Genomic DNA, 19108 nt, shown 5'->3' on the forward strand with positions numbered 1-19108 from the left:
ATACAAAAAAAAAAACGAGACTTTTCCTAAAAATCGCAAAAAAAAAATTAAACCACATAACTGTGAAAATTTACACCGACTGTGCACGTTTGATTGTATTCTTGCGAGGTCTTGTTTTTTTTCCATGTCTTTGTTGGAATCTATCATTTTTTAAAAATGTTCTGACCCACTTGTACTTATTAATATCAGGTTTTTGTTTCTTGTTTCTTCTTACGCTATTAATTTTTGGCAGAGCATTAAAAATGTCTATTAAGTCCTGATACTCTTTGGACTGCACTTCAATAGCATTCCTTAAGCCTTTTGGATTTTTTGCATAAAGATTCATGCGTTTGCTTCTCGACCAGTAAGCTCGCATAACATGGTTCGCCCGCAGACTCATTTTTCTAGCAGTAGCTGCTTTAAGGAGCCACTTCTGCTCGAGGAAAACGCCCTCAAAAAATTCAACCTGCAATCAATTTCAAAATTAGAGAAAAAATCTAAAGTTTTACTGATAATTTCAATGCAATAATAAAAACAAATTTTTGATTTTTGCTCAGATGTTTGTTATACAATTATAATGTCAACACTTACCATGCCAGTACTTCGATTGTGTCGCTTTTTAAGAATATTTTTAGAATATTTTTTCATGTCTAATAAAATAACTCGTCGAAAAGATTTCAAATCGGATCGAAGGTCCTTTCTCATAATATGTACATCTTCATTGACATCTCCATCTTCCTTATTGAAATCTAATTCATTGTCTTCAGATCAAATGATGACGATAGAATTGAAGGAGGTCTCCGAGGAGAACGATGTTCACGAGACAAACGCCTACGAGGCGGAGGTCTTCGACGTTTCGGAGATCTCCGAAGTGAAGCTTCTCCTTCAGATAAAGGCTCCCGAGGCGGAGGTCTTCGACGTTCCAAAGATCTCCGAGGAGAAAGTCTTCCTTCAGATAAAGGCTCTCGAGGCGGAGGTCTTCGACCTTTCGGAGATCTCCGAAGAGAAGCTTCTCCTTCAGATAAAGGCTCCCGAGGCGGAGGTCTTCAACGTTCCAAAGATCTTCGAGGAGAAGGTTTCCCTTCAGATAAAAGCTCCCGAGGCGGAGGTCTTCGACGTTCCAAAGATCTCCGAGGAGAAGGTTCTCCTTCAAATAAAGGCTTACGAGACGTAGATCTTCGACGTTCCGAAGATCTCCGAGGAGAAGGTTCTCCTTCTAATAAAGGCTCACGAGACGTAGATCTTCGACGTTCCAAAGATCTTCGAGGAGAAGGTTCTCCTTCTAATAAAGGCTCACGAGACGTAGATCTTCGACGTTTCGGAGATCTCTGAAGAGAAGGTTCTCCTTCAGATAAAAGCTCACGAGACTCAGATCTTCGACGTTCCGAAGATCTCCGAGGAGAAGGTTCTCCTTCAAATAAAGGCTCCCGAGACGTAGATCTTCGACGTTTTGGAGATCTTCGAGGCGAATGTTCCTCTCTGGGTAAACGTCTATGAGACAAATATCTTTGACGTTTTCGGGTTTCAAATGAAAATTGGTGATGAAATTCGTTATTTTGTCCAGGTTCACTAATTCTTGAAACTGATGATGATCTTTCCAGATTTTCTTGTAATGACCTCCGAGATGGTGATGGTGATTGACTCTCGCTAGGAATTGAGTCATCGTCAGTTGCACCTGAGTGATCTGAAGTGTCTGAAAATTCATAAATTATATCATTCCTGGATTTTGGAGTTGATGTAGCACGTTTATTGTCAAGATTTTTTCTTTTCAGAGAATCAATACTATTAATTTCTTGTAATGGCCGAACACCAGGTAATGTTTTAAAAAAACGTAGTGATCTGAAATGATTGATTTTGGGAAGCACATTTGTTCTTATCATCAAAAGCTCCTCCAGCACATTTTGATTTATACAATAGAAGAGGTTTCTGTCCTGCATATATTTGAGTTTGAACTGGTTTTAAACACTTTTTAGGATCCTGGAAATAAAATTTATCATTAATTAACTTTGACATGTTTTATCAAATTACTTTTGTTTTATCCACTGATAGAAAGATTTATTAACTATTAATAATTCAATTTATATGAAGACAATTATTTAATTTATTAAATTTTAATAAATATTTTTTAACATTTATCAATAGTTAACAAATATTTATTAACAGTTAATAAAGCTTATTAAATATAAACAAATCCTTCTATCAGTGTAAAATGTTAAATCTTTATACTTATTGAAAAAAATTATGCTCGTGAAATTTTGTTGCACAAATACAACTCGCGATATATTATCTTTGAAAGAATAACTTTTTTGCAAATGATATAGTTAAAAAAGTTTTGATTATTACAATTTGTCATTAGTAATAAATTTAGGAAATACTTACTTGAATAGCCATATGGTTAAAAGTAGTTATCTTATCTTTGCGCGATTGATACCGCTTTAAAATATTTTGATCACTGAGATGCTTTCTTAAACTTGTGATATTTTCTTGATTATCCTAAAAAATAATACCAAATTATTATTATCATTGTCATTACTATCAGCAGATTTAGTATATAAACTTCGGATTATAACTATCATTTTTGAACTGTCATTTGGCAGCTACGCCTTGGCATAAATCAATAAATAAAAAAATTAATTAATTATTCAACTTCAAAGACTTTATATTTCTATCCAAATCATATCATATTATTTCTTATCAATTTTGACTTCAAAAAGCGAACATTAAGATTTGAAAAATAAAAGCAAGTAAGGAAAATTAGGCCAAAAAAAAATTTAAGTTATTTTTTTTTTTCAGTACATACTATCATGTAACAAAAAATTGAAAATAATAATTCTTAAGCAAGAAATACAACTAAAGAAAACATTCTATAACTTACGTAATAAAAACTGTTATACTGAAGATGTAAATGAAAGTATTTTTTAACAATTAAAAACTATCGAACCAGAATAAAATGTTAATCCAGAATACATTCCAATTTTACTTACATTTATTGGACGACGTTTTGTTTTTTTTGCTGTGTTCTTGTCAGGTTTTTTTTTATCTTTCTTTTCAGCAGTTGCAATCGGTGATGCCAAACTCAATCGTTTGATAATTCTTAATCGCTTCTTACTACATGATCGTCGTAATTCCATTAACTGATTCCTCGTACTTATTAAGAATAATTAACTATAAATACCATGTTTCTTAAATGCAAATATTCATTATATTTCATTTCTCTTACCGCCATAATGAATCATTTTAATTTCATGTACAGAATTTCCCACTTTCATGTACAAAGGTTTTTCAGAATCAATGTCAGCTCTTGAAGCGATTTTTAGTAGCCCAGAATCATCACATACATAAACACCTGTTACCGGTAGTATTAGTTCTTCTTGCGTTACTAAATCATTGACTAAACAACGATATTTATCCATAACACTTATTATATTTTTTGTAAAAAAAAAGTTTGAAAAATAAATTTCAATCATTTTAAGTAAACCTAATAAATAAATGAATTTATTTATGATCAATCGCTAAGACAACGTATAAGTTAGATATTAGATTATGTAACAACAAAAATAGAGAATTCCCGCTTAGAATACACTTAATTTACGTTGCTACTTGAAATAATAATTTATATTTTCGGCTGCTGAGGGCGCCACTAGTACATAGGTATACTTAAAGCCGGTATTCACAAATCTGCAAAAGTTTAAACTCGCCTGAATATCATTCGAAGTGGGTACATACAGCGTTAAAGGTAGAAGCGAGATCTGAGCTTATAATGTAAAGGTATGTTTCAGTTAAAAATCTAATCTTGAAAATTATTCTTAATATCGGATAGTATACGTACTGTTATAACCGTAGATATTGTAGGTAACACTGCTCGTAAATAAAGCGGGCATTCGGTTTTTCAGTTAAACATTTACTGATTTAATGTTACGGTTGAACAGATATACTTTTTATATAAAATGGATCATAACAATAAAAAAAGAAAATTACATAGAACAACTATTTATAAACACAACAAAAAAATTATGGAACAATGGAACGTGTTAAATCCAGAAGATGTTTCTTTTAATTTGTTGCCCCGATCTACGTTGTATAAGACGCAGGTAAGAATGTATTTTTGAAATAAAGAATTTATTACAGTTGTCTCAAATAAAAATTTGCATTTTCACTCATTACCTCAATTTATTAAGTATAATAAATATTTCTCGAGTAAATTCTTATAAAAATATGAGATAATTCGAATATACTTTTATCAGTTTTTTCAGTGATTTTTAAAGTAAATATATTTTATTTAATAATTTATAAATTTTATTTTAGAGTTCATCAGTGTTCGGTGAACAAGGCCCAGTAGCGATTAACTCGCTCCTGGGGGACACCCAAATTCAAGAGACGCACCTGTCCACCGCTAGTTCTTGCAAAAATCGAACCGCCAATAGAAAATCAGCCTCTCGATCACGTCATGAATCGACCGCTTTATTGGCTGATCGCTCCCACTAGACATGCGCAATAGCCTTCTTCCCCAACTCAACGAGGAAGAAGACGGACTATTATTATTATCTTTCGCTTCCACGCTTTCGTTGCAACAAGTCGCCATTAATTCCGCATTTCGCTATTTTTATAATTCCGCTTTACTTTCGCTTATTGTTAATTAACCGCATTTCGCTATTTTTATAATTTAAATTGCTTAAATTAACCGCTAATAATTCGCTCTAATTTGTTACAGATAAATTGTGTTATTTGTGCATTTATTTCACCGCTTTTACAGTGCCGGCAGAGTGTTCACCCACGTGTCAACCGGTATCGCTTGTGCTAACCACGCTGTGTATTATAAATCCGCTTTTATTTAAACAATCCGCTATTTAACATATTAAATATAACTTGTATTTAGTGTAAATAAATTTATAGTGTTAATTTTGATAATTATTTACGCGTTTTAATTGAGATATCCAGACCTAAACCTGATCCCCGCTTTTCCGCTCTTTCAGTAATTATTCAATCAGCAAGTTATTCTTCAAAATCAACCACTACCCCGGTCCTTGCTACAGATACTAACCCAAGACTAAGTATAATGTATGACATGCAGGCAACTAGATGTTTTGTTTTTTAATCTATTTTTTATTTAAAAATTTTGTATGTTACCAAATATATTGATATTTTTCAGTATTGAAGCAGTCAATCAAGATGAAATTATTCACCATGATTTTAATGCAAACTCAACAAATTATTATGATGAAAACAACTTTGAAGATCTTTATGATTATAATAATGAAACTGAAGACAATGCTACCACTGCAACTGCAACTACTGCTGCTAATAAAGACATTAATGATAATAGTAATAATAAAAATGATGATGATGATGATTACGACGATGAAGACGAGGATGATGATGATTACGACGACGACGATGAGGATGATGATGATAATGATAACTCTCATGAATTTTCATCTCTTTTCCATAGTAATATTTTAGATTTTCCATTAATTCCTCAGGCTCCTGTTTCACCAAAGGATCACTTGTTATTTCTATTGACTGTATCAATTAAATACAAGTGGACATATGAAGAAACGTTATTGCTATTTAAATGGATAAATAGTACCTATGATTTGAAATGCTTGCCTACAACTAAAGCTAATTTATGGCATACATTAGAAAAAAATGAACAATTAATAGCCTATCATATGTACTGTCAAAAATGTGAAATGTACTTGGGCGAGGGAAGAAAGCTGACTAATGATTGTATCTGCGAAGCATGCGGTCCAGAAAAAGATGATTCTTATTTAGGTTATTTTATCTCACTTAACTTACGTCTACAACTCTTGAATTTGTTGAAAATTCCTAATATCGAAACTTTATTACAATATCGTTTCACAAGGATAAAAAAAAATCCTAATGCTATTGAAGATTTATATGATGGTTTGGAGTATAAAAAAATGAGTGCACCTGGAATGTTTTTAAGTAATCCGTTCAATTTTTTATTTACTTTCAACACCGACGGATGCAGTATATCTGATTCTTCTACGTCTAGCGCCTGGCCCTTGTATGTTCAGATTAATGAGTTATCACCACATTTACGGAAAAAACATACTATGCTGGCTGGAATTTACGTCGATAAGAAGAAACCTGTTATGAACGATTTTTTGAAACCTTTTGTAGACCAAGTTTACGATTTATTTACTACTGGTGTTTCTTGGGAGTGAAGTTCTGATATGGTTCTGTCAAAATTTGTTGCTCTCATATGTTCCGTTGACTCACCAGCCCGCTCATCAATTTTACAAATGAAGCAATACAACGGTGAGTATGGTTGTACTTGGTGTTACGCTGCTGGAAAAAGTTTTTCAAGACGACATGTGTACCCGGTTGGTAAGAATTCTATCAAGCTCAGAATTGATCAAGAAATACGAGATGCTATGATAAAATCTCATGAGACCAATACAGAAATTAAAGACGTTAAAGGTCCGTCAGCTCTTGTGCTATTACCGTTATTCAATTTAGCAAAAGAGATGGTAGTTGAAACGATGCATTGTTGTTATTTAGGTGTTATAAAAAACACTCTCAATTATTATTTACGAAAGACTATGATATCATTAGTGATGAAAAATTAAAAAAAAAACAAAAAAGTAGTTGTACCTTATTACATCGGGAGTCCTAAACAAAAAGAACAAATTGACAAAAGATTACTATCGATAAAACCACACAATATTCGTTCAAGATTGCCGAGAAAAATATCAACGATTTCGAATTGGAAGGCGTCAGAATTAAGAAACTGGCTTGACTACTCTATTGTTTGCCTGAATGGTATTTTACTGAAGAAATATCTTGACCACTTGTCGACTTTATCTGAAGTATTTCATATACTTAACAGCGATTCTATATCACTGGAAGTGTTGGACCATGCTCAAATTTTACTAGAATCGTACGTACAAAAGTTTGAAAAGTATTTTAAAATCAAAAATATGAATTACAACATTCATCTATTACGTCATCTTATCAGAACCGTGCGTGACTGGGGTCCCTTTTGAGCGCATTCCGTATTTTCTTTCGAGTCCTGGAATCGGAATATTGGTAACCGAGTAACTAGTCCTCACTGCCCATGTAAACAGATTGCTGATCGTTATTTAATATCAAAATTTATTATTAGTATAATAAATGATGAAACAGTGTCGGATTTAACAAAAAGTAATATTATAAAACTTATGAAGATTCACTTCGACGATAATGGTCCAGAAAAATTTACAACTAAAGGAAAAGTAAAGAAAGTGACACTCAGCATTCAAGAAAAAACCGCATTGAATGCAACAGGATATTTTTCTGATCATATTGAATGTTGTTTGAGAGCAAGAATTGATTCAGGAAGAGTCCATTATGAGTCTTGCAGGAAAACAAAAAAAAAGTTTTGTAATTCAGTCATATATTGTGAAACACTGATGAGCTTTGGATCGATAGTAAAATTTGGATATTTTATGTTAAATGACGGTACGAAAGTATGTGGATTTTTTATGACTTGTTTTAGGGAAGTTGCAAACGATATTAATATTAATCATATTAAAAAGTTAAAAGTAACTAATGACATTGTTTTCATTGACATGAATGAATCTTTTAAACCTGCTGTGTGTATGAATATTAATAATAGTATATATGCTTTTGCTCTTCCAAACTGTTGGGAAACAGACTAAAATTTCTTGTAAAGCTTAAAAGGTTGTAATATTTTAGCTATTTAATCTAAAAAAAATAAATATGTGTCTATAGTAAAAAATATTTCGTAATTTCAATAAAAAAAAAAAAAACATTTATTCCAAAATTATCTCCTTACTCACTAATAAAATTACTTTTTGTTTAATCAATTGTAAGAAACGTCTGTCAAGCTTAAAATTCTCTAATAATTAAAAAAATTTTTGCTTTTAAAGTATTTAACAAGTGACAATTAAAAAGAAAAAGTAGTTAATTTTAGTACACTCTCACAAATGAAGGGAGCAGGAAAAAAATCTAAATTTTTTTGCATTTTATGACGGGCTTTATCTACAAGAAAAATAGCCGTATTGGAAACAAAAGCATTTTGAAATTTAAAGACTGGTTTTTTAATCCGCAAGCCAAAACATTTGAAAGGTCACGGCTTCGATGCAATCCAAACAAATCCGATGAAAAAAAATTTTTCAAAATTTTGTACCTTCTTTTTGAGGTCCTACAGGATCGAAAAAAATTTTTTTTGTCATACAATTACATGGACGAGATTACCTTTTTATTTAGCTTCAATTTCTTTTTTTAAAAATCAGACTACGTCGATTTTGAACGGAGATATCCGCGATTGATTGAAAAAGGACCGTTTTATCTTCAACTACGGATTTCTCAGAAACTAATGGTCGTACAAGAAATTTGAGGATGGTTTTGAAATCTGTGATAAATTTCCTATAGAATATTGTTGAGACATTTGAGGGAAAATTTATTCTTTCCTTGGTAACAAATTAAAAAAATGTGATAAAAGTGATTCTTTTCCTTGATTGGTTTATAGGCTGTATCTTTGCAAGTATTGATGTTAAGGCTACCACTTTTAGTAATTTCGAAACCTTAATAACCCCCTCAGAAACCTATAAGGTTTCAGATTGATTCATCGAACGGTTTCTACGGACCGATCATTCAAAATTTTCAAAAAAATTAATGGGGCAATTTTTTTCTCACATTTTTATCAATTCTGCATCATTTACTTGACAACAGAAAAAAAAATTTTTTTTCAACTTTCCGATAATTTTGAAATTGTTTTTTCTTTTAAAAGTGGAGTCGAATTCGGAAATACAATTTATTACTTTCCTGCAGTTGAATTTCAGAATTCCATTCTAACTGCAAAAAAGTGATAAGTTAAATATCCGAATTCAACTCCAATTAAAAAAAAAAAAAAAAAAAAAAAAAATGAAAATTCGAAAATTTTGGCAAAACTTAAAGAAAAATTTTTTCAAATTTTTTTAAAAATTAAACATGAAAATAGTTTTTTTTGGTTTAAAATTGGTCTGTTAAATTCACAAACAAACGGTTTATTTTGAGTTTGTTTTCGGTTAAAAGCCGTAATTAAACCAGATTTAAACCATGTTTAAACCGACAAAATATCAACCAAAAAAAAAAACCGAAAATATCGGTTGTACTCAATCTGCTAGGGTTGTTCTGTCTATTTTTAATATCTTATTATAAATTTTACTGTTTAAAATTATCAATATTAAAAATTCAATTGTAAATTGTTATATTTTAATTTTTTTAAGACCATATCAATTTTGACGATATGCAATTGTTTTAGTTAAATAATACATTTTCAATTTTAGCATTTGCTAACAAATATTCGTTGAACAATAAATATTTATTGTTTAAAATTTTATTACTTAATGATTAATTAACTTTGGATTTTCCATTGAGTGGCCAAGGCTAGATTATCCACACATAAAAAAAGGTTCACTTAATCCAAAAAAAATTTTTTTTTCCTAATTATTTTCTTGTGCGAAAAAAAAATTTTTTTTGACACAAGAAATTTTACTTATTCCAACAACATTAATTCTCTTGCTTTAAGAAATACGTATCTTGATCAAAGAAAATTGATTAAAGTCAAGAAAATCTTCTTGCTTTGAAAAAATTCAGCCTCTTGCTCCAAAAAATTTTGTTCTTGATAAAAGTAAATTTTTTTGTCTTGAAAAAATTTCTCTCTTGCTCCATATAATTAAATATCTCGATAAAAGTAAATTTTTATTAATATTTTTATTGATTAGCGTGTCAAATGGGAAGATCAAATAATATTGAATCATTTTTTTTCATTCAATATGTATAATTTCACGCTAAAATAATATAAAATAAGTATCATATATTCAAGAGAAAAATTTTCTCAAGGTGAGAAAATTTTTTTCTTAGCTGAAGTAGGTGGCGCTGCTTCTCTAAAATATCTAAAAATCTTGATCAAATATAAAAATTTTTTGTAATAATTATTTATGATAATTTGAAGTAAGAAAAAATGACTTCCACCAAGAATAGAATTTTGAGAAAAATTATTACTTCGCCCAACACAACTTTGGTCTCCCTTCAGGCACCAGAAAATTTTTTTGAGCCAAGAATTTTGTTCTTCAGTCAAGAATTTTTTTTTTCTGTGAAGTTACCCACAGAAAATTCCATGTGAAATTACCGTGTTATCACTATGAACCTACTAAGAATTCACTATGTTACGACCGTGAATTCACTATGTTACGACCGTGAACTCACTATGTTACGGCTGTGAATTTACTATATTACGACTGTGAATTCACAGTGTGATGACTGTGAATTCACAATGGGATGACTGTAAATTCACTGTGTTATTACTGTGAATAAGGGTTGTGTAATGACCGTGAATTTGATGTGTGAATATTGAGAACTCATCGAGAAAACACTGTGAAGGCACCGTGCACGAATGGAACAAATGCACGGTGAAATCACAGTGAAACTCTCTCAATTTACACAGTGCTTACACGAGCATAGGGTTTTCACAGTGTTTTCACTGTGATTCTAAAACCGCGAGGGTATGTATTTTTTTCGCTCCATTTACATATGGTTCTATGTAAAGTAAAAAAAAAATTTCTTTAAGGTTTATTTCGTAATTATAATTTTATTGTTTTCTTTTAAAATTGAAGTTTTTTTTAATTAAAACGTATAGGAAATGAAGAATTATTTGTGTGTTCTACAATTTTGCAGCCTTTGACACTATTGCATTGGACCAAGGCGTAGCTTAAGATAATAACAGACACCTTAATCGGACTTATCGCCTATCGATATCAACTGATATATTTTGGTATTTTCACGGTATCAAACTCAAACTTTTACTAAATAATCTTATTTTTCGCGTATTTAATGGAACACAGTAAAAAATTTTATGTCATTGCGTCAAAATTCATCGTTAAAAATCATCGTTTTGGCATGGAAAATTAAAAAGTTCATGCTTATATAAGCCGAATTTTTTGATGAAAGTTGTACATTTAAAATTTATAAGGAAATAGAAACTGATACGTCATACGGAACAAATTAATTTTAAAAATAGAACTGCAGTCTATAGTTCGATAAAATTTTTCTTCCAGACTTAAAATATCATTTAAGAGGGCAAATCATGCATGAACAGTTCTTGTCAGCTGATATATGGAGTTTTAATCCTTATCTATTTTAGGGTATGTAACAGGGTAATTTATCCTGTATCGGTAAAACCGATCACGCATGATAATTATTCGATGCAGCACTGGCGCGTCTCGGTCTTCGGGACCTATTAGCGTTAAGTAGGGGTAAGTCTGAGGTTTCTTGGCTGATCGCGTAGCTGCGGTGAGTTAAAAGTAGTGCAGTGCTCAGTTCAACAACATCAGCAGCCAAAAAGTCCAAGAAGGAAGCCAGTTTTAAACAAAGAGTTTCCTCAGCACAAATTTAACCAGGTATTGAGACTTTCACATTTTTGATGAGCCAAGGGGGTCGTATACCCGGCTCATCCATTTTACTACTTCTCATTATTAATTAAATTTTGATAATTCAATTGTTTATAATAATTTGCTCAATAATAATTAATTATTTTAATTGATTTGATTCGTAAGCATTGTGAACATTCCTCTTGGGGGATTTTATACCCGAGGAATGTTCTAGACCTCTTGGGTTTAGGAATCGTGAGAAATTAAATTTATTGATTCTGCCAGTTAATAATTATTAACATCCTAGATTGGCTTAAATAAATTCATTTTTATTAATAAAATATTAATTAATTTCTGAACACCGAGAATAATTCCAATCGGCAGCTCACGATCGGGCAAGCGCCGCTCGTATACCCAAGGTCAAGGCTTGCTACGCACTAACGAACATCGGCGTCAATTTTGAGCGCGCAAATTCCTGGCAATTATTTTACGTGATAATTTATTAGTAAGAACAATTGAATTATTATTAAATAATATTAATTATTACAAGAAAGTATTATTTATTTAATATAATTTATTGAAAATTGGCTACTGAACTTCGACGCAATTAAGATTGGATACCCGTGGATAATTTTTCGTGAATTTATGTTACGTTGAGATAAATTATTTTATTAATTATTTATTAATCGAAAAATTCCACGCGGTCATTTTATATATTGAACTATTGAGGACTAAAATTATTATTTTATTGGAATTATTTATAAAAATATTTAACGGCGTGGATTAAGTCCCAGAAAATTAGTCAGAATTTTATAAAGAAATATTCTTAAAAATTTATTCAAAATTTAAGAAATAAATTACGAGTTGAATTGAAATAAATTTATGCGTCGATATTGTTCCTCAAAATTTATTTAATGTTGAGTATTAAACTCGTGGATAATTTGGAATAAATTCAAGCATCGGTTTTTAGTGTAAATTTTTTTGAGAATTAAATTATTAGTTGTGAAAATGGTTTACGATTTATTTGCGAGCTAATGACTGAAAATTTTAGTAAAAATTAATGTTGTAATTTTTGGAGTTTAATTTTATAAGTCAAAAATAAAAGTTAAGTAGAGCCAGTGTGTGTGTGTGTGTGTGTGTGTGTGTGTGTGAGCGGGTTATGTGTGTGAAGATCGTGTGGGATATGTGTGTGTGAGTGTGTACATTCTCTACTTGTTGATGTTTTGCCGAGTACAGAAGTTCGTACAGTCTAAGAGCGTGAGGGTCCGGTGGACAGCGCGACTTAGTTAGAAACTGCGGTATAGACGCTCCATAAGAGGGTACCGTCAGGATTAAGAATTTTGATAGAGCGTGAGGGTTCGGTGGACAGCGCGATTTAGTTAGAAACTGCGGTATAGACGCTCCATAAGAGGGTACCGTCAGGATTAAGAATTTTTGTAACGATCTCTACTTGTTGATGTTTTGCCGAGTAGAGTAATTAACATATCTAAGAAGCCGTTGTATAGACGCCAAGTTGGGGTACAGCGGTAGTAAGCTAGAAACTGCAGTATAGACGCTCCATATGAGGGTACTGTAGGATTAAGAATTTTTGTTAGTTACAAGGAATTTACACATCGCCCTCGTATACGATAGCCTCTGTACGAGGTGCTTTACTGGCTACTTAGGTTAAGTTGAGCCGTCGGTTTTAGCCCGGAATCCTCGGTAGTAATAAGTCGTAGTGTTAAGTTAGTCTTAAGTGAGTCAGTGTACGTGCGAGTGAAAAGGTTGTTATTTTATTTTGTTGTTAGTAAATTTTTGGTACCGTTGTTAATTAAAAATTTATTCATTTCAGATCACCTTCCTCCACTCTCTCTCCCTGTAGATAAGCTCAGCTCTGGTTTCGGTTCCGGGAACCGCGATTAAAAATCTCGGTGGTGCCCTTTTATTAATTAATTTAGATTCATTTATTAGTTTTATTTTTTCAATTAATTTAATTTAAGGCGCCATTTGAGCGGAATAATCACCCGTTACAGGTAGATCAAACATGATCAGACATGGGCAGGTCTGATCAGGTCCGAGCGTATTTAACGCTTCAGACATGAACAGGCATGGACAGGTCTGATCAGGTCTGAGCATATTTAATGCTTCAGATATCAATAGGTATGAACAGGCTTGATCAGATCTGATCAGGTCTGAGCGTATTTAATGCTTCAGACATGAACAGACATGAGCAGGCATGAACAGGGTTGATCAGGTCTGATTAGATCTGAGCGTATTGAACACTTCAGACATGAACAGGCATGGACAGGTCTCATTAGGCTGAATTTCAAGCCTGATCATACATAAACAGGCCTGATCAGGTCAGATTTCAGGCCTGATCAGATATGAGCAGGTCTGATCAGTCCTGATCATTTTTTCCCGGGTATATCTAATAATTTTTTTTAGCATATTCTATAAACTCACATTAAGATCATCCTCTCCACAATCTTTTCTCAATCCTTTCCTACCAAATATCCTGTTACGTGATTGTGGAACGCTTCACGTAATAATTACCGTAACACCTATTCTTTCCTGCTATACAGCATTATTTATATTTGTGTTATTCATAATATATATTAGGGTGTCCGTTATTTCCCAAGTTGACTTTTTTTTTGCGATCGCCCCCTGGATTTTTAGTTCTTGACCTAAAAAAAAATATCTTACCCAAATAAGCTCTTAATTACCAAATTAAACCGTGCCGAAGTCAAGTTACATTTCCCATTTAAATAACATGGGAATTTGGAACTTTTTGCAATTATTTTTTTTTCTTCAAAAAAAATGTCACCACGATTATGATCAGTGCATATTCTGATGAGAAATTGAATGCTCTACAAAAAAGTTCTCTTATAATTTTTCGATAAAATCATTCCTTTAGAAGTTATTTGTGGTTAAAGTTGTGTTTATAGTTATTATCATAGTTTTGCAGTCTTGCTGTAAAGTTTTTTGTGTTATAATCATTCATTGTATCTATAAATATTCCAAAAATTTTATCAAAATGATTAATAGTTACAGTAATGTTAACAATACGATGTATTGAATACATTTTTAATAATATTGCCGCTTATTTGTATTTTTTCTGTCTCTATTCACATTTATTTGTTAAGCAATTTTTAGTCGCATTATGATAAGTATTTATGAATTTATTTGTTTTTGTTTTCATGAATAATTTGCACTAAATATTGTTTTTGTTCTTTTTTATGCGTTAAATTGTTGATGTATTTTTGAGTTCATCGAAGCGCTCTTTCGGCTACATCGTTAACAATTGTAGATTATTAACAATGTCTAATACTTCCAAACAATCATTATTGGTGGCTCATGTCTCAAAGTTAATCTCTAGCAATTTTTTATTTATGTTGAATCAAAAAAAAAATTTTCATCGAATTTGAATTAATAAAAATTAATTTATTTAAGAAAGAAATCAACCCAGATAGCAAAGTGACGTATTAAATTATTCCGAATGAGCTCAGATTTATGATTTGGATGTCAGAGTCTACGTCTAAAAGACATCTTAAAGACCTTCTGAAGAGGTCGAATGCGCCGCTTATTGTAGACTTTAGGAACTCATCAAAACGAGCTCTTAAAGAGCTGTTTTTTCTGAACTCGCACAAATGAATGATTTTTTTATCTCTATAAGCTATTATAATGATAACAATAATAAGAACACAACAAAAATAATATTAATAATATTAATAATAATAATAATAATAATAAAAGTAAATTATGAAAAATAATTCAGAGTTTCATGAAGCACCGATGCTGATTTCGAATGTTTATTATTTTAGTTAGACCTAATATTGTCGGTTTAAAGAGAGAAAGTGAAAATCGCAATTGCCGTAACTAAGATTCGAACCCGAGTCGCGCACGTGCTAGATCGATACCTAACCCCCTACGCTGTTCAAACGATATGTCGTTACATATCTCATTATTCTTATAAACTAAGTTTATATAGTGATGACATGTTGCGATCATTGTCTATATTATTTATTCTATTTGATACTGTGTATCGATAGAGAAAAAGTAACTTTTACGAATATTTATATACTAAAAAATATTCACAAGTCTACCTGTAATATTTTTTTAAATAGTCTATATAAATTTTGTTTACTTTTCACAATATAAAATCTAATAGATAAATTAATGAATATCAAAAATTCAACATTTATTAATAAGTATATAGTTATGATATCGTTAAATTCGAATAAAATGTTTAAAATTGATACATGCAAAGTACTCCTTAAATGTAGAAAGTTCACATAATTTTTTCAGATTAGAATCCAATTTTATTATTTTATCTAAATTAGTTTGATTACGAACCAGATTTTAACATTATTGCCTATTACTTCATAATATAATTTAAAATTTTTGAAAAATTTAATTAACCTGGATTAAGAGAAATGAGTTAACCTATGCCAAGTGTATATCTATATATTAATCTATTCAAATTGTTTTAAATCATTTAATTCGAATTATTTTTAATCATTTTCAATTTAATTTCTCAATCAGGAAAGTAATAAATGAAAAATGAATAAGATTTTGATAGCTTTATATTAAAAAGAAATTTGTGTTTTTGTTTATAATGTCTATAAGCTCATTATACGCAACTCAAAAAGAAGTCCAAAAAAGGGACTCAGTTAGATGTCAGAAAATTGACTCCAAACTTATGAGTTCATTAAGAGCTCTTAGTTCTGACCTCGTAAAAAAGAGCTCTTTAAGACGTCACATTAGGACTTCTATAAGAAGTTTTTTAAAAGACTTCATACTGAAATCTTTCTGACTTGGATGCTGACTGGGCATATCTTTTTTTTTTTGAATTGATAATTTCATTATCTGCATTAACTATATAGCGTTCAGGGAGAATCAAAATCGAAATTTTCATCACATTTTAATAATTTAACGTAGTTGGATCCTGCAAGACATATTTCAAGAAAATTATGAAATTTTTTTTATTGAAAGATAATTATATTAATGATTCACCACCAAAATTTCAGATTAATTCACCACATTATTTTTAAGCAATGAATTTTCGAAATTGCAACATTTACACGCAAAGGTATAGTATAGTATAGAAAGATGGTGAAGTTATATAACTTTTATATGTGAAGTTATATACTATAGTATGAAGTTATATACTATAGTATGAAATTATTTGCATCACTCGAGTGGTATGGAAGATTTCATACTAACTTTACCATCTCTCTATAGCTCTGCGTATAAATGATGCAATTTCGAAAATTAATTTCTCAAAAACGGTGTGGTGAATCGATCTGAAATTTTGGTAGTGAATTGTTAATATATTTATCTTTCGATAAAAAAAATTTCATAATTTTCTTGGAATATGCCTTGCAGAACCCAACTGTCTTAATCATTTTTCGTTTTACGTGAACTTATGTATTTGAATTGAAAAAAGTCAAATCAGCTTTTTCACCAGTTAAACACCACAGATGGTTTTTGAATTTGTGCAATACTGCCTCAGAAATTTTCTTAACGGTCGTCCTGTAATGATACAGTCTTTATATAATTTATATCTTGGTATAGAGCTGATGCTGCAAGAGGTGCCAAAAACCAAAATGATACATAAATAAATACTATGAATGAACAAATATCCAAAAGATTTTGTTGCGTTTCAAGATCTAACTCGAAAATGTCCCGAAAAATATATATTTTCAGCGAATAAATCGATTTTGACATCTAGCGTGTGTTATGTCCGAAAAATAAGATCTTCAAATGCGGTAGCTGGATTAACGGAGGTTCGGATAACAGATGAATTTCCCTAACGAAAGAATCGTTAAGTTTATATTTTATGGGTTCGTGAAGGTGAAAACCCCGGAGAGGGCCCCTTAAATAAGACAATCGACCTCGGAAATAATAAAATATCCTCCACTTACTATTGCGAATCCTAATTCCAACGATGATTTGGCCTTTGATTGGACGTTGTACCTTTGAGTTCCGCTGCTTGGCTTCTCACTTCCTCCTGCTGACGGGAGATTGAAGGTTGAAGGTTCTTATCTTAAGAATGATGATACACTTCGGTTGGGGTTTTTAATTTATATATTCTGTTCAACTGGCCCTATGGGCAAACACGTCTTAACTTACACTATTCACTTATTAACTAATAACAATATAAAAACAGAGGTTGAAAGTTAATATGAGTTCGTAACCGGAGTAACGACTCCAGCAAACAAAGTTCGCCGATTATAAATTTACAGAAGAAGAAAATAATAATTTGAGAGTGGGACCAGGTCACTGGAACTGTGGGAATCTCGATTATCGTCAAAACGAATCCTGGCTCGAAGAATCGCTATCACAGAACTCAGAAATACCGTTAAGGAAATCGAAATGAATAATTAGGGAAAAGATGACTAATTAATTTAATAATTGAAGTCTGCCTATACGTGTCGGGGTATAGGACTCACCCGGGCTTTAAGGCAGAACTGTTACCTTGTAAATAAGCTGTCGAATTATGGTGTTCGTGTCTTTTATCACCTCGGTTGCGATTCATTAAGTGGGGTTACTAATTAAACAATTGGTTCCTGCGATAAGGTGACAATGCGCGGTAATGTGTATTCTTCGGCCACGAGTGAGTTGTCGCGCAGTCCAGGTTGTTGTTCCCTAAATATGCAAGCGCTGCACTTTTCGGCTGGAATGGGAGGCCCTGTATTATAGACGGTACGCCGGATATAACACTTGCATGGTGAAATGCAACTGGTTCATAAAATTTGATTTCATTGGCACTCTAATAATGCAACTAAAAATTGCTTAACAAATAAATGTGAATAGAGACGGAAAAAATACAAATAAGCGGCAATATTATTAAAAATGTATTCAATACATCGTATTGTTAACATTACTGTAACTATTAATCATTTTGATAAAATTTTTGGAACATTTATAGTTAAAATAAATGATTATAACACAAAAAACTTTACAGCAAGACTGCAAAACTATGATAATAACTATAAACACAACTTTAACCACAAATAACTTCTAAAGGAATGATTTTTTCGAAAAATTATATTCTGTGTGTGTGTGTGTGTGTGTGTGTGTGTGTGTGTGCGTGTGTGTGTAAGTATGTAAACCTCCTATAACTTTTGAACGGTTTGACCGATTTCATCGCGGTTAATTCCATTTGAAAGAGCTTGGCCAAACTTAGATTTTTAATACAATTTAAACCGATTCGGACTCATAGATTTCGAGAAATCTAAAAAAAAATAGAAAACTTTTTTTTTTAAGTGGTTTTTTTTGGATAACTTTTAAACGGCTCTATCGATCAACTCCAAAAACTTATCGGCTCTTCACTTAAAAAAATCACGTCGATTGCCGCTAATCCGGTCAAAATCGGTTGATTCGTTTGAGAGATATCGTGAAGGAAAGAAAACCGAAAAAAGTGTTTTTTTAGAATTACTCCAAAATTTCTAGTTCGATCAATTCAAACTTAAAAATTCTTTACAAGGCTTAAAAAACTGCGTCGAATGCCGCCAACCCCGTGACAATCGGTTCATTCATTCAAAAGTTATTGCGGTTTGAAAATTTAAAAAATATTGTTCTATGAAACTTCGATCAGATTATTTAGCTTAAAGAGCTCAAAAGCATAGAAAGAGTATCTCTTTGAGCTTGGAGAGCTTAAAATAACACATCATGTGTATTTTTGAGCTCGGAAAGCTCAAAAACATCATTAGTGCAATTTTACCCTGTTGAAAAACTTCAAAAAGATCCCATCAAAAGCGACAAAAGCC

At 31.5% G+C, this 19108-nt stretch overlaps 2 protein-coding genes across 3 annotated transcripts in view; one reads left to right on the plus strand and one right to left on the minus strand.

Moving 5' to 3' along the window:
* Window positions 1-19108, plus strand: part of LOC123271012 (phenoloxidase-activating factor 2-like) — a 140494-nt gene that overhangs the window by 43572 nt on the left and 77814 nt on the right. The gene's annotated exons all lie outside the window — the stretch shown is intronic.
* Window positions 1026-3110, minus strand: LOC123270077 (serine/arginine repetitive matrix protein 1-like). The gene is made up of 4 exons (XM_044736011.1): window positions 2964-3110; window positions 2359-2472; window positions 1845-1956; window positions 1026-1672 (listed from the first exon to the last, which is right to left on the minus strand). Exons 1-4 carry the CDS (start codon window positions 3108-3110, stop codon window positions 1026-1028), a joined length of 1020 nt encoding a protein of 339 aa, XP_044591946.1.

This window comes from Cotesia glomerata, linkage group LG8 (assembly GCF_020080835.1).
Source record: "Cotesia glomerata isolate CgM1 linkage group LG8, MPM_Cglom_v2.3, whole genome shotgun sequence".
NCBI lineage: Eukaryota > Metazoa > Arthropoda > Insecta > Hymenoptera > Braconidae > Cotesia > Cotesia glomerata.